The sequence below is a fragment of the Cicer arietinum genome, chromosome 2, assembly GCF_000331145.2.
Source record: "Cicer arietinum cultivar CDC Frontier isolate Library 1 chromosome 2, Cicar.CDCFrontier_v2.0, whole genome shotgun sequence".
Lineage (NCBI taxonomy): Eukaryota > Viridiplantae > Streptophyta > Magnoliopsida > Fabales > Fabaceae > Cicer > Cicer arietinum.
In genome coordinates this window covers 44,122,038-44,133,494 of record NC_021161.2, presented here as the reverse complement: position 1 = coordinate 44,133,494, position 11,457 = coordinate 44,122,038, and the positions used below count along the sequence as shown (strand labels likewise).

Sequence of the window (11,457 nt, the reverse complement as noted above, 5' to 3'; positions counted from 1 at the left end):
TGAAATGAAGAACTAAGGAGTGAGTGGAAGCATTTTGTAACATAACTACAAGTTAGAGTTGTAACTAAAAGTTCCAAAGTTCAAACACCAAAAACTAACATAACTACTAACTTACATTTGCCTGTCAAAAACAATATTCTTTTAATGATGTGCAAACATATGATTTGAAGTTAATTGAAGATTACAATTTGAACACTTCCTAAATAAAATGCCAGCCAAATAAAGAACCGAGTGATAGCTAGGAAAAATTCATATTGAATTGAATTTACAAACGGTAACTAAGTAACTAACTAACAATTATTTATTCCAAATGCCTCTAGCTCCGTCACCGACTCAACAAATAAATCAAATCGAAGCTCGAACTATAAACACGCCGAAAAAGATTCAATTACATAATAAGCAAACTTGCCTACATAATAAGCAAACTTGCCTGCATCGAAGAAGAAGAAGAAGAAGAAGAAGAAGAAGAAGAAGAAGAAGAAGAAGAAGAAGAAGAAGAAGAAGAAGAAGAAGAAGAAGAAGAAGAAGAAGAAGAAGAAGAAGAAGAAGAAGAAGAAGAAGAAGAAGAAGAAGAAGAAGAAGAAGAAGAAGAAGAAGAAGAAGAAGAAGAAGAAGAAGAAGAAGAAGAAGAAGAAGAAGAAGAAGAAGAAGAAGAAGAAGAAGAAGAAGAAGAAGAAGAAGAAGAAGAAGAAGAAGAAGAAGAAGAAGAAGAAGAAGAAGAAGAAGAAGAAGAAGAAGAAGAAGAAGAAGAAGAAGAAGAAGAAGAAGAAGAAGAAGAAGAAGAAGAAGAAGAAGAAGAAGAAGAAGAAATAGATATGAATTGAATTGAATTACGCGGGTGTGGAATGGCGGAGAAACCAATGGATGATAGCTCAAACTACGAATACGCCATTGGATTCAGGGTCTTGCAAGATTATAGCTCAAACATCAAAAAAATTACACTTAACAAGCAAGAATACCAAAATAAAAATTGAAATCGCAAACTGAAATGATTTAGAAAGAAAATAGAACTTACTTGCTACTGTAAATCACGAAGTGAAACAAGAGAGATGAATTTATGGTTGTTCGAGATTGAATTTAGAATTTTTGGAAATTATGGTTCATAGTAGTAGAAAGAGAAAAGAGTTTAAGAAATTCACAGGAAAAAAATATGTTTCTCTTAGGGTTTTCTCATGTTCAAAAGTGTAAATGTGTAGTTGTATTTTCATGATATTTAATTTTTTTATAAAAGAGCAAAATATTTTTAGAAATAGTGACACTCAAACTGTAGCTACAAATAATTTTAGTGAGAGATAAAAAAACATCACAAAATCTGAGTGTCACACTAGATATATTTTTTTGCAGTGACACTTCTAATTTTCAAACTTTTGACATACAATCTATCGATATCTTCTTAATCGTTCGCGTCTAGAACAATCACCCAAAAATAGATATCTTACCATGCCTTGTTATAATTTCTTATTCAAAAACACGAAAGTAAAATTTAAAATAAGCGTGGACTATTATTTAGAATATGTTCATTATAGTATTGCAGTGACACATGATCAATATAACTTCTTGTTTTGTGATGTTTATGCAGCTCATTAATATGTTTGCCTTGAAAAAATTTCTTGTTGTTTATAAATACTGTTTTTTACATTTTCTAGATGTCACTTTATATTGTTGAAAAAAAGATATTCTAAAAAAGATAAACAAATTTGTTTTATGAGATTAATTGAAATACACCGCAAGTGTATAAAAAAGTTTTACACTCTTATCTTATCACAACCATTCACGGACACAAATCTTATAGATAATTATGATAAAAATCAAATAAATCTAATAATTTAATAGTTGTGGTTGATTAATTTTGTAATTTTTTTTATATTGATATATTATATTACAATCTATTGCAAGAAGTTGATATTAAAAAAAATGTAAAGACATTCATTGCAATTCAAGAAATTCTTCGACAGCACAATCTCCTGATCAAAGTTGCATCTTCTGGTTTAAAAAAAATAGTTGTTGATTGGTTATTTTGATCCAAAATCAAATATTGGTCAAAGTTTTTCAACAACATTGAAATTTAGTGATATATAATTCTTCCTTTTTAGCCTCATTGACATTTCTAACTCCTATAAAAAAGTGGCTGGGGGAAAAAAAATTTTCTTTCTATCCTTAATTGGTATTTCAAATTGAATCCATACAAAAATATAGATAAAAGTTTTTTTAGTTGATAGATTTTGATATTTCATATTATTGTAGTCAATGTATTTACTACATTGTTTTTTATTTCACTACGCGAAAAAACGCATTTTACAGCGCTTTTTTAAAGCCATTTACAGCGCTTTTTCAAAAAAATAAGCGCTGTGGAATCGAGCGCTGTAAATGATACAACAGCGCTTTTAAAAATTCAAATTGAATCCATACAAAAATATAGATAAAAGTTTTTTTAGTTGATAGATTTTGATATTTCATATTATTGTAGTCAATGTATTTACTACATTGTTTTTAATTTCCAAACTAAAAGTATAATAAACACAGAGATTTTAGACATATTAATTAGTTAGTTATACAAATTAAGTATAATAGTTAATTATATTAACAAGTTATTACTCATTGGTTATCCATCATTTGATGTATCTACAATTATCTCATTATTTGATGTATATTTAAATTTTAAATAATTAATTACTCAACTGATTTAATTGAGTGAGACATTAAAGCAACTTAATAAAAAGACTAAAACAAAAATATTTATATTTTACAATAATTTGAACGAAAGTTTTTATTTTGCAAAGAGTAAGTCAAATTTCTTTTATTTTGCATATACTAATTGTATAATTAAATTTTATTTATACTGCTTTTGATCTTTTATTACATCGCAACCTTTCACGGAACAGACGAGAGCAATACTGATACATAACAAATAGGTGAAAATTGTGCCAATCATATAACGTTATCATCTAGTTTTAAATCATGGGGGAGATCTTAATACACTATTAAAAAATTCTTAATTTATGTTTGAGTAATAAAAAACCATTAATTAGGATTGTCAGTGTCAACAGAAATCGGATTAATTTTTGATATCTTGTATCCGTAGTGAGTGTCGAAACTGAATGCAAACAGAAATTAGATTAAATTTTGTCTTGGAATTAAATGTTGGAATAATATTCTAAAATGCATATATTTAAAATTAAATTATAGATTGAATATAAATAACTAAGCATTTCACCCACGAGTTTTGAATTTTATAGAATTTTTAATTGATTTTAATTTGTGAGTTATAACATTCTGTCATGAAGCCGAACAACATATAAAATTATCACGATATATCTATTAAAGAAATTACCACTTTTATTAAAAAAAATAAAGTTCCCACGATTTTTATATAAAAAAATATCATCACGATATGATCTATTAATTTTGTTTTTTATAAAAGATATAATCTATTGTTGTTCTCAAGAACCCGTACTCATGAAATTACCCATATATGTTCTGGTACGATACAATACTAACAGCATGTGATATTTGGAATGGTTGTCCGGTGGTGGAAAAAAAAAAAAGAATGGCTGTGCCATTAATTATGTAATAGAGTATGGTCTTTAGATCTTGTTTATGGTTGTGTTATTTATCACCTCACTCTTTTTCTTTCACTCATCTTAAAAAGTTGTAATTGATTTGCTTTACCGAGTCACTTAAGTTTAAAGTGTTGTACTATTTCTTTTTGTGTATTATGTAATATTAGATGTGGGGAAAAAATTATGAGTCTCATCACGAATCAATGAACAACATGAACATATATATATTTCATATTTTTATTTTTTAACAAGTATACACTTTTTGTACCAAAAAAGAAAAACAACTATACACTTTAATACAAACGTATATACTTTAATCAATAATAATATAAAATAATAAATTAAAAATGACAATATATATGAAATTTATACAATATAAACGAACACCTTTGTCTTTCTCCGCTCTCTCATCAAAAACAATAATTGGACTCCTCACCTGAAATTCACCATCATCCCAAACCAAAGAAGCTGACTCAACAGACTTCTTTAGTTTTCCATCCACGGTCAGAACATATGTCAGCCTTTCTCCCAATGAAGTAAATGACAAAATATCGGGCTTCACTGAAACAATAAGTCCTTTAGGGGCTGTCACAACTGCTCTGTACGTAGACATCGGCAATCCGACATTTGTAACAGTTCTATTATAGCTTCCACTTAGACGATGTTTTGGGCGTGGGGCTTTGATAGAAAATGAAGGATAATTTAAATCCTTTGCCGATATTGTCTCAGAACAATTGCTTTCATCCCTCGTTAGTAGTTGTAAAGTCGATGTATTGACACCTTGTCCACATAAATATTTTATGTAGTCAACTTCATTGGTCTCATAAATTAAGCCAGGATTCACAGCTTTGACAGGGTCAATTTGACCAGCTCCGTAAGCAAATTCTGCATCACGGTTGTTTTCTGGACTCATTTGTTTAGCTAAAAGGAAGAAATAAAATTGCTTTTATTAGCTTAAAACATACTAAGTAAATTATACTCATATAAGCAACGTGCACTGCATGTCTATTTTATCATAGAAACAAATTTTAAATAGTTGCAAGACAACTTTGAGAAAACATTCAAAAAAAAAAAATTTGAGTTTAAATATTACTTTTAAGTAATTATAAATATTTTAATATTAATTGTTTAGACAATCAATTAAAGCTTTAATCAATAATATACATTATCTTTAAAATTTTATCTTAAATCTTATTTTTATTTATTTAAATCATTTTTTGGTATAATAATCGTTGTTTTTCATTTACTATGCTGTAGGTAACAAAATGAATTCAATACATTAATAAAACCCACATTAAAAGCAGATAAAATAGACATACAATTTCGAATGTAATAAAATTAAGTGAAGTATAATATATGTTTATTTTTTAAAAAGAGTAAAACTGTTAATACAAAAGAAAAGAGGTGTAAACAGAACTCTCCAAGGGTAACTTTTTCAGTGGTTTATAATAAATGAAACTTTGAAAAAGAGATTTCTTTTCAAATGCTAGTTAAAATTAAGCATGTGCTAAGTTTAGTTTCTTTATGCATGAATTAATTGACTAAGGTGAGATATTGTTCATTTAAATTACCCGTTGTCATTAAAGCTGAACGAATAGCAGCAGGTGACCATGTAGGATGAAACGATTTGACGTACGCTGCTGCACCTGACACATGGGGGCATGACATTGATGTTCCTGATATAATATTGAACTCCAATTTTCTTTTCTCACCAATAATAACAGAAATTGGAGAAACCGGAGACCAACTTGCTATAATATCTATACCGGGAGCAACTAAGTCCGGCTACAATATTAAATAAAAAAAGGTTAATAACAAATATGTTAAAATGATAGAGAGATGTGATTTAATTTATTCATTTATAGAAAAAAAAACCTTGAGAATTTCAGGTGTTGCATTGTTAGGACCCCTTGATGAGAAAGAGGCAACCACAGGTGCCAAACTATCTTTTACCTCTCTGGACTTCCGTATGGTTGCCGTTGGAAAACTGCAAATTAATTACAATAATAAAGTTTAGAAAATTATGGTTTTATAAATTATTTTAGTTTATATGGATTTTTCACTTACCTTGACGAGTGTATGTACTTTTTTATTTTGATGGCATCCTTCCATCGAAGATAAGATGTAGGCAACGGATAAGAGTATGCCAAATCTACATTAGTTTGGCCTTGTATCAAGATGCCAATAGCACCAACTCTAATGGCTTCTGGTACTCCTATGGTTGCTTCACATAGAATAATTTTACCCTTCACCATCTTATCATCCAAGGAATTGGTCGAACAATTCCTACAATTTTAGAATAATTTCATTTACAAATTGTGGATTTTTCAAAGTTTTTTCTATTTAATATATGTCTATTTTTAAATGTGTTATTTGTTCTTATGACATTTTAACTTTAGCTCCTATAAACATGCTATTATTTTTGTAGTATTTGTAAAATAGAAAAATTGTGTATTTTTAATCCTTGCCGAGGGACATTGATGTCTTTAAGTTGTAAGACAAAAGTCCAACACTATAAATTTAAAAGGAACTAAAAAAATCCTGCCTTTGTTATTTTCCATCATATTGTTAATTTTATTTATAGCAAGGCTAATTAGTTACTTGGAAGTGTGCCGATCGAAGCCTGCTATTGTATTTGGTGCATCGCCACTGTAGATAATGGGGTATAGTTTCCCCTCAAGATCGAACGTGTTCAGCGAAACACCCTATAAATATGAACAAACCATATATAAAACCAAATTAGCTAACATTGAATTCAAGAAATATTAATGTCATTAAATAGAAGATGAAATTTACCTCATATGTTGTATTGTCACCTAATTGTACATCAGTGACAAACCTCCTGTCTAATGTGGTAGCACCCACCACAATAGCCCAAGGAGAAAAATTATGCAGAGTGGAAGGATGTGGACCTGCGTTCCCTGCTGCCAACACTGTCAGCACTCCACGTTGCATAGCATGGAATGCTCCAATAGAAATTCCATCTCCAAAATGGACAGTTTTATTTGAAGTCGATGCAATTGAGGCTGATAATATATCAACCCCGTCTGCAATTGCATCATCAAATGCGGCTAGAACATTTGAATCATAGCAGTTTGCACCCCAACACACTTTATAAACAGCAATGCGAGCAGATGGAGCTCCACCTCTTGCTGTTCCTTCTGCTAGTCCTACCATGCTTGCCCTACTGATCGGGTTCCCTGCTGCAATTGATGCTGTATGTGTTCCATGCCCATCAGAATCTCTTGGAGAATTGAAATCTTCTTCGCTTAACTCATCAAAGAAAGATATGTAATGCCTTGCTCCGATAAGTTTACTACAATAACACATCAACTTCTATTAGAATTTTACCTTTTTGTCTCTATCTCATCTCTATATAATACTACGCATTTCATGCAATCAACATTACCAGTAATTGCAATTTCGGTCATAGGGTGAATATCAAATTGCTTAAAGTTCAGGTTGGGTTTTCAATCAATTTTCATTATGTTTTATATATGATTACTGCACTGAATATGAGTCTATGAAGTCAAAGAATATTACTTGTTGCATGAAAAATTATAAGCTTCACATGTGCCTTTCCATTTGGTAGGTGGCGGACTGAAACCTTTATCATTGAAACTGTCAGATTCTGGCCAAATTCCAGAATCAATAACACCAATGATAACATCGCTTTCATAGTTTTTCCTCTCTACTTTTTGTGGAAAACCGATGAAATCCCATGATTTGGTTGTAAGAAGGTGTCTCTTTTCATTAGGAAAAACAGACACCACACCATCAAGTCCTACATTACAAATTCAATGGTTAACTAATGTATAAATATTCAATAAGAATATGTGTAATTTCTCAATTGAAAAAAAATAGTTTCTTTCACACACCAGCCATTATATTGGCTTCTTCCTTGGATAGATTAGCAACAAAGCCACTAAAACTCCTCTTGTAGTGTTGCAGTACAGGCTTTGGTTCTTGGTTGCTAAAATTGTGAATTATCACATCAGAAAGCCATTTAAGAATTTAAAATTAATAATCATAGTTATTTTTAAAATAACAAATTCATGTAATTAATAAATTTCATATACTATATTTTCTTTTTATATATGACACATTTTTTCTCTCCTCATTTATAATTTCAGAACATTATTATAAGAGATCAAGAATAATAATATATCACTTTAGATATTGAGTGTTTGTCTAAATAAAAATAAATATTCAAATATTTTAAAGATAGATAAAATAGATATATGTTGTACCAATTTTTAGTTGGATTGATCAAACTCAACCTCATTTATTTTTCTACTAAATATCTTAATATTTAACATAATAATGTAACCTGTGATCAGCAACTTGTTGTAATAAACTTTTGTAGTGCAGCAATGATGAAGTTTCATCATATAAGGTATTTCCAGTGTAGACAATGTAAGTCTACATTTTCAACAAAAAAATATATATTAATTTAAAATAAGATACCTATATTTATTTAGAAGTAAATGAACCATATATATTAAGTTGATAAGAAAACATGAAATGTATTTGCCTTTAAGTCATCATGAGAAGTAGATGAATAACAATTCACCAAAAATGAAGCGAGGCTAATAAGCAGAAGCAAATGCCCAAAACAAGATCTACCGTCCATATTATCAAGCTAGCAATTAAAGAAAAAACAAAAGTTAATTATATAGATACCAATCATATCAACCAACTTGTAAATTATTATTCCTGTTTGTTGCTTATTAAAAGTTTACACTCTACAGGTTCAACCATAAATTAGATTAAATAAAAAAAAGAAGATAAATTAGATTAATGAAATGTTTCATTTAGACAGACTATAATTAGATTAAATAACATTCTTATTTATTTATTTTTTTATGCTTTATGAGTCAAATATAAACCACCAACACCAAAACCAACAAAAAGTATAGACCAATTAAAAAGCACAAATAAATAGCATGCAACAATATGAATTAAAAAACACAATTAGGAGTTGAATAATAGATGGAGACTATTCTAACAAATCCCATTCTTTCACAAGTTAACCAAATTTCTTTGTTAGTATCCAATTAAGAGACACAAATGCATTTTGTTTGTTAGAAACAATATTATATGAACAAGCTCAAGGTTTATTTCTTAGATTAGTAAACACTATATAGGTGAAGAGAAAGTTAAAATAGGAATCTTGATACCATAATATATTAACTAACACATAGTTTTTTACCTTGCTGACTAGGAAATACACTTGAGCATGTTAAAAATGTGAGTTCTAAAGAGAAAAATGTGAGTTCTAAAGAGAAAAAGAAAACTAAAAGAAGATAAAAACTAGCTAGTTATTTTTTAATAATAACCATGATTGAGTAGTTATATTTTTGGGCTTCACGATAACAAGTGATAAAATTCATTTTGAACCTGTTAGTTACAGTAACAATAGATAGGCCCTGCTTACTTTTATGCAACAAATGAATAAAAGAAGTTATTTTTTTAGGTGTAAGAGGCAAAAGGAAATATATTTGCCATTTCTTTATTGGTAGTTTTTTTATGATAAATAAATGTAAAGAACAACGATTATATGTGGATCTCAAATAATTATATTTATTGTTATTAATTAATACATAATAAAAAATATATAATTATATTCTAAGCTAAATAAAAATGAAAAAGAGAACTAATTGGAATATGAATGTTATTATAAGTATAGTCAAAATAATAACATTTGCCTCCTCTTCTGTTTAAACAAACAAATATTAATTCAATGCATATATATGTATATATACGAATGTCTAAAACCAACATATGATGAAATAAAAAGCATATAATTAATATATGATAATTATAAGCAAAGGAAATATAGTTATTAACATATGGAGTTGAGTGGTGATGTGTTGGTGAAATTAAGTCTAATGGAAAGTAAGTAGAAGGATAGGAAAAGCAAGATGTTAATTAGGTAGTGTGCTTGTAGAATGATATTATATATGAAATGAAAGTATATATTTATATGGGAATTGAAGTGAGTGAAGATTTACTATGAAATGAAGAGAGGTGATGAAAATTGTGAAGTGAGAAGTGGTTGTATGAAATATGAAATATGAAAGTATATTAAGAAGAAGGGGAGTGATGAAATTTGTGAAGGAAGGTATCTCTATTTATAGAGGAATTTATGGAAGTGTTATGGTGTGATGAATTATCTTCATTGCTTTTTGAATTAGTGGTTTCTCTCATTCATCATGCATTTGCCTTTTCCTTCATTTGGTTATGTATTTCAATTACTATGTTATTAAGAAATTGTTCAACCTCCATTTTTCAACAATGGCAATATTAAGAGATTGGATTGATTCAATCTCCAATTGTAATCCATAAATTTTATTATTATTATTATAGAAAATAAAAAAGAATAAAGTGTTTTTATTGGACTAGCCATGTGATGAAAAAAAGAAAAGAGTTTGAAATCGTTTATGTTAGACAAAGAAAGCAAGAGTGCCCCAAAAGGTAGAAGGAAAAAAAGAAAGAAGTGATAATAGGAGTGTATCAAATTTAAGTCTATAACTTGATTATGTTATTTTTACCATTGAATTTATTATTTTAATATATAGTGTTAGTAGTTTTATTTCATCTGTAATTTAGTTTGAAATAATCACTTTAGTGGATGTTATTTTTTATTTATTTAATTTTTCACATTTTTGATAATGTATAACTGTGTTTGTCTCATATTTAATTTTTTATTAATTATTATTAGTATGTGAAATTATATTTTCTACTTGGTCATATTTATCTTCATAGAAAAAAAATACTCCAGAAATGATTCTCTCTAATTTTTTCCAACTATTTATTCCCATATGAATTTATTAGCTTGCTCCTTCTTTTTGGGTTCGTAATTTCTTAATTTCTATTTTATTTTAGAGATCCAAGTATGTTCTTATGTGCTATTAAGGTGGAGAATCTCCCTTCTAAATTGCACGTTAACTTTTTATATCACTACCTTGGATACATGAATCAATCTGCATGCCTTTTTCTTTATTTCATTATATACTTTACTCTAGTAATCATATTATTGAAGCTCTCTCAACAATGGCAATATTACTGCATGTGATGCTTGCTCGGTAACTAATAAAATGATATTAAGCATAAAATAAATATAATTAATTAGAAATAAAATTGTATTGATAGAATGAAAAAAATTGTTAATTATTGAGATGTTATTCATATATAAATCTCAAAATGACTATTACAACCAACTTAATTAATCTAACTAATTTACAACTAACATAAACTAATTCTAATTATTAATACATACATATGCATACAAATCAGTTTGTTCATCTATATATAATTAATAATGCTATTAATATTAACTTATAGTGATTTTTTCTTTTAACAAAGTGGTGATTTCTTTTGATTTATATGGCACACATGAAACTAGCTAGGCAACTTCCTCATAACTTTTGGGGTTTTCTTTTTTCTTTTTTGGGGTTATGAAGCTTTTATATAATTAGGGAAAGGTGAAAGAAAATTAATAATAAAGAAGGTATCACTAGTATAAGTCCATTAGTGCAAACTAAAGCTAGTAAAACTAAAACGGGACAAAGTTATGCAATGTCTAATTTAAATTCAATATTTTCTAAATAATTTTTCTTTACAATAATTAATTAACTACTTAAATTCAAAATTTCATTGATTTGTAAATTGATTAATTATTTATCTTGCTGGAAATTTATTTTATTACCGTCATATATAATGTATCTTTATAACTGTTTTTTTGTTCATTTGAAAATGAATGGCAATATTAGTAGACTTTAACTATTGTCATGAAAGACATTTTAAAGTAATGCATAGACACATTCAACTTATCATTCCCTTCTCCATCTATAAATAATGCATTTCAAAGTAAAAGCATTTTAAAATAGCATTC

The 11,457-nt window shown here is 28.2% G+C and overlaps 1 protein-coding gene across 1 annotated transcript; it reads right to left on the bottom strand.

The window, feature by feature from the left end:
* Positions 1-3,810: 3,810 nt before the first annotated feature.
* LOC101506276 (cucumisin-like) lies at positions 3,811-9,649 on the bottom strand. The gene is made up of 10 exons (XM_073365077.1): positions 8,095-9,649; positions 7,891-7,982; positions 7,439-7,533; positions 7,104-7,344; positions 6,357-6,876; positions 6,162-6,265; positions 5,628-5,846; positions 5,436-5,547; positions 5,132-5,345; positions 3,811-4,481 (listed from the first exon to the last, which is right to left on the bottom strand). The coding sequence occupies exons 1-10, from the start codon at positions 8,191-8,193 to the stop codon at positions 3,874-3,876; spliced, it is 2,304 nt and encodes a 767-aa protein (XP_073221178.1). The 5' UTR covers positions 8,194-9,649; the 3' UTR covers positions 3,811-3,873.
* Positions 9,650-11,457: the final 1,808 nt, after the last annotated feature.

Bases quoted from the DNA above. Each gene is read 5' to 3' on its own strand.
- LOC101506276 (XM_073365077.1), bottom strand. From the start codon at position 8,193: ATGGACGGTAGATCTTGTTTTGGGCATTTGCTTCTGCTTATTAGCCTC. The intron at 7,345-7,438 runs GTGTGTGAAAGA...TTTGTAATGTAG, and splicing joins AGAAGCCAATATAATGGCTG to GACTTGATGGTGTGGTGTCT. The intron at 6,266-6,356 runs GTAAATTTCATC...TCATATTTATAG, and splicing joins GTGACAATACAACATATGAG to GGTGTTTCGCTGAACACGTT.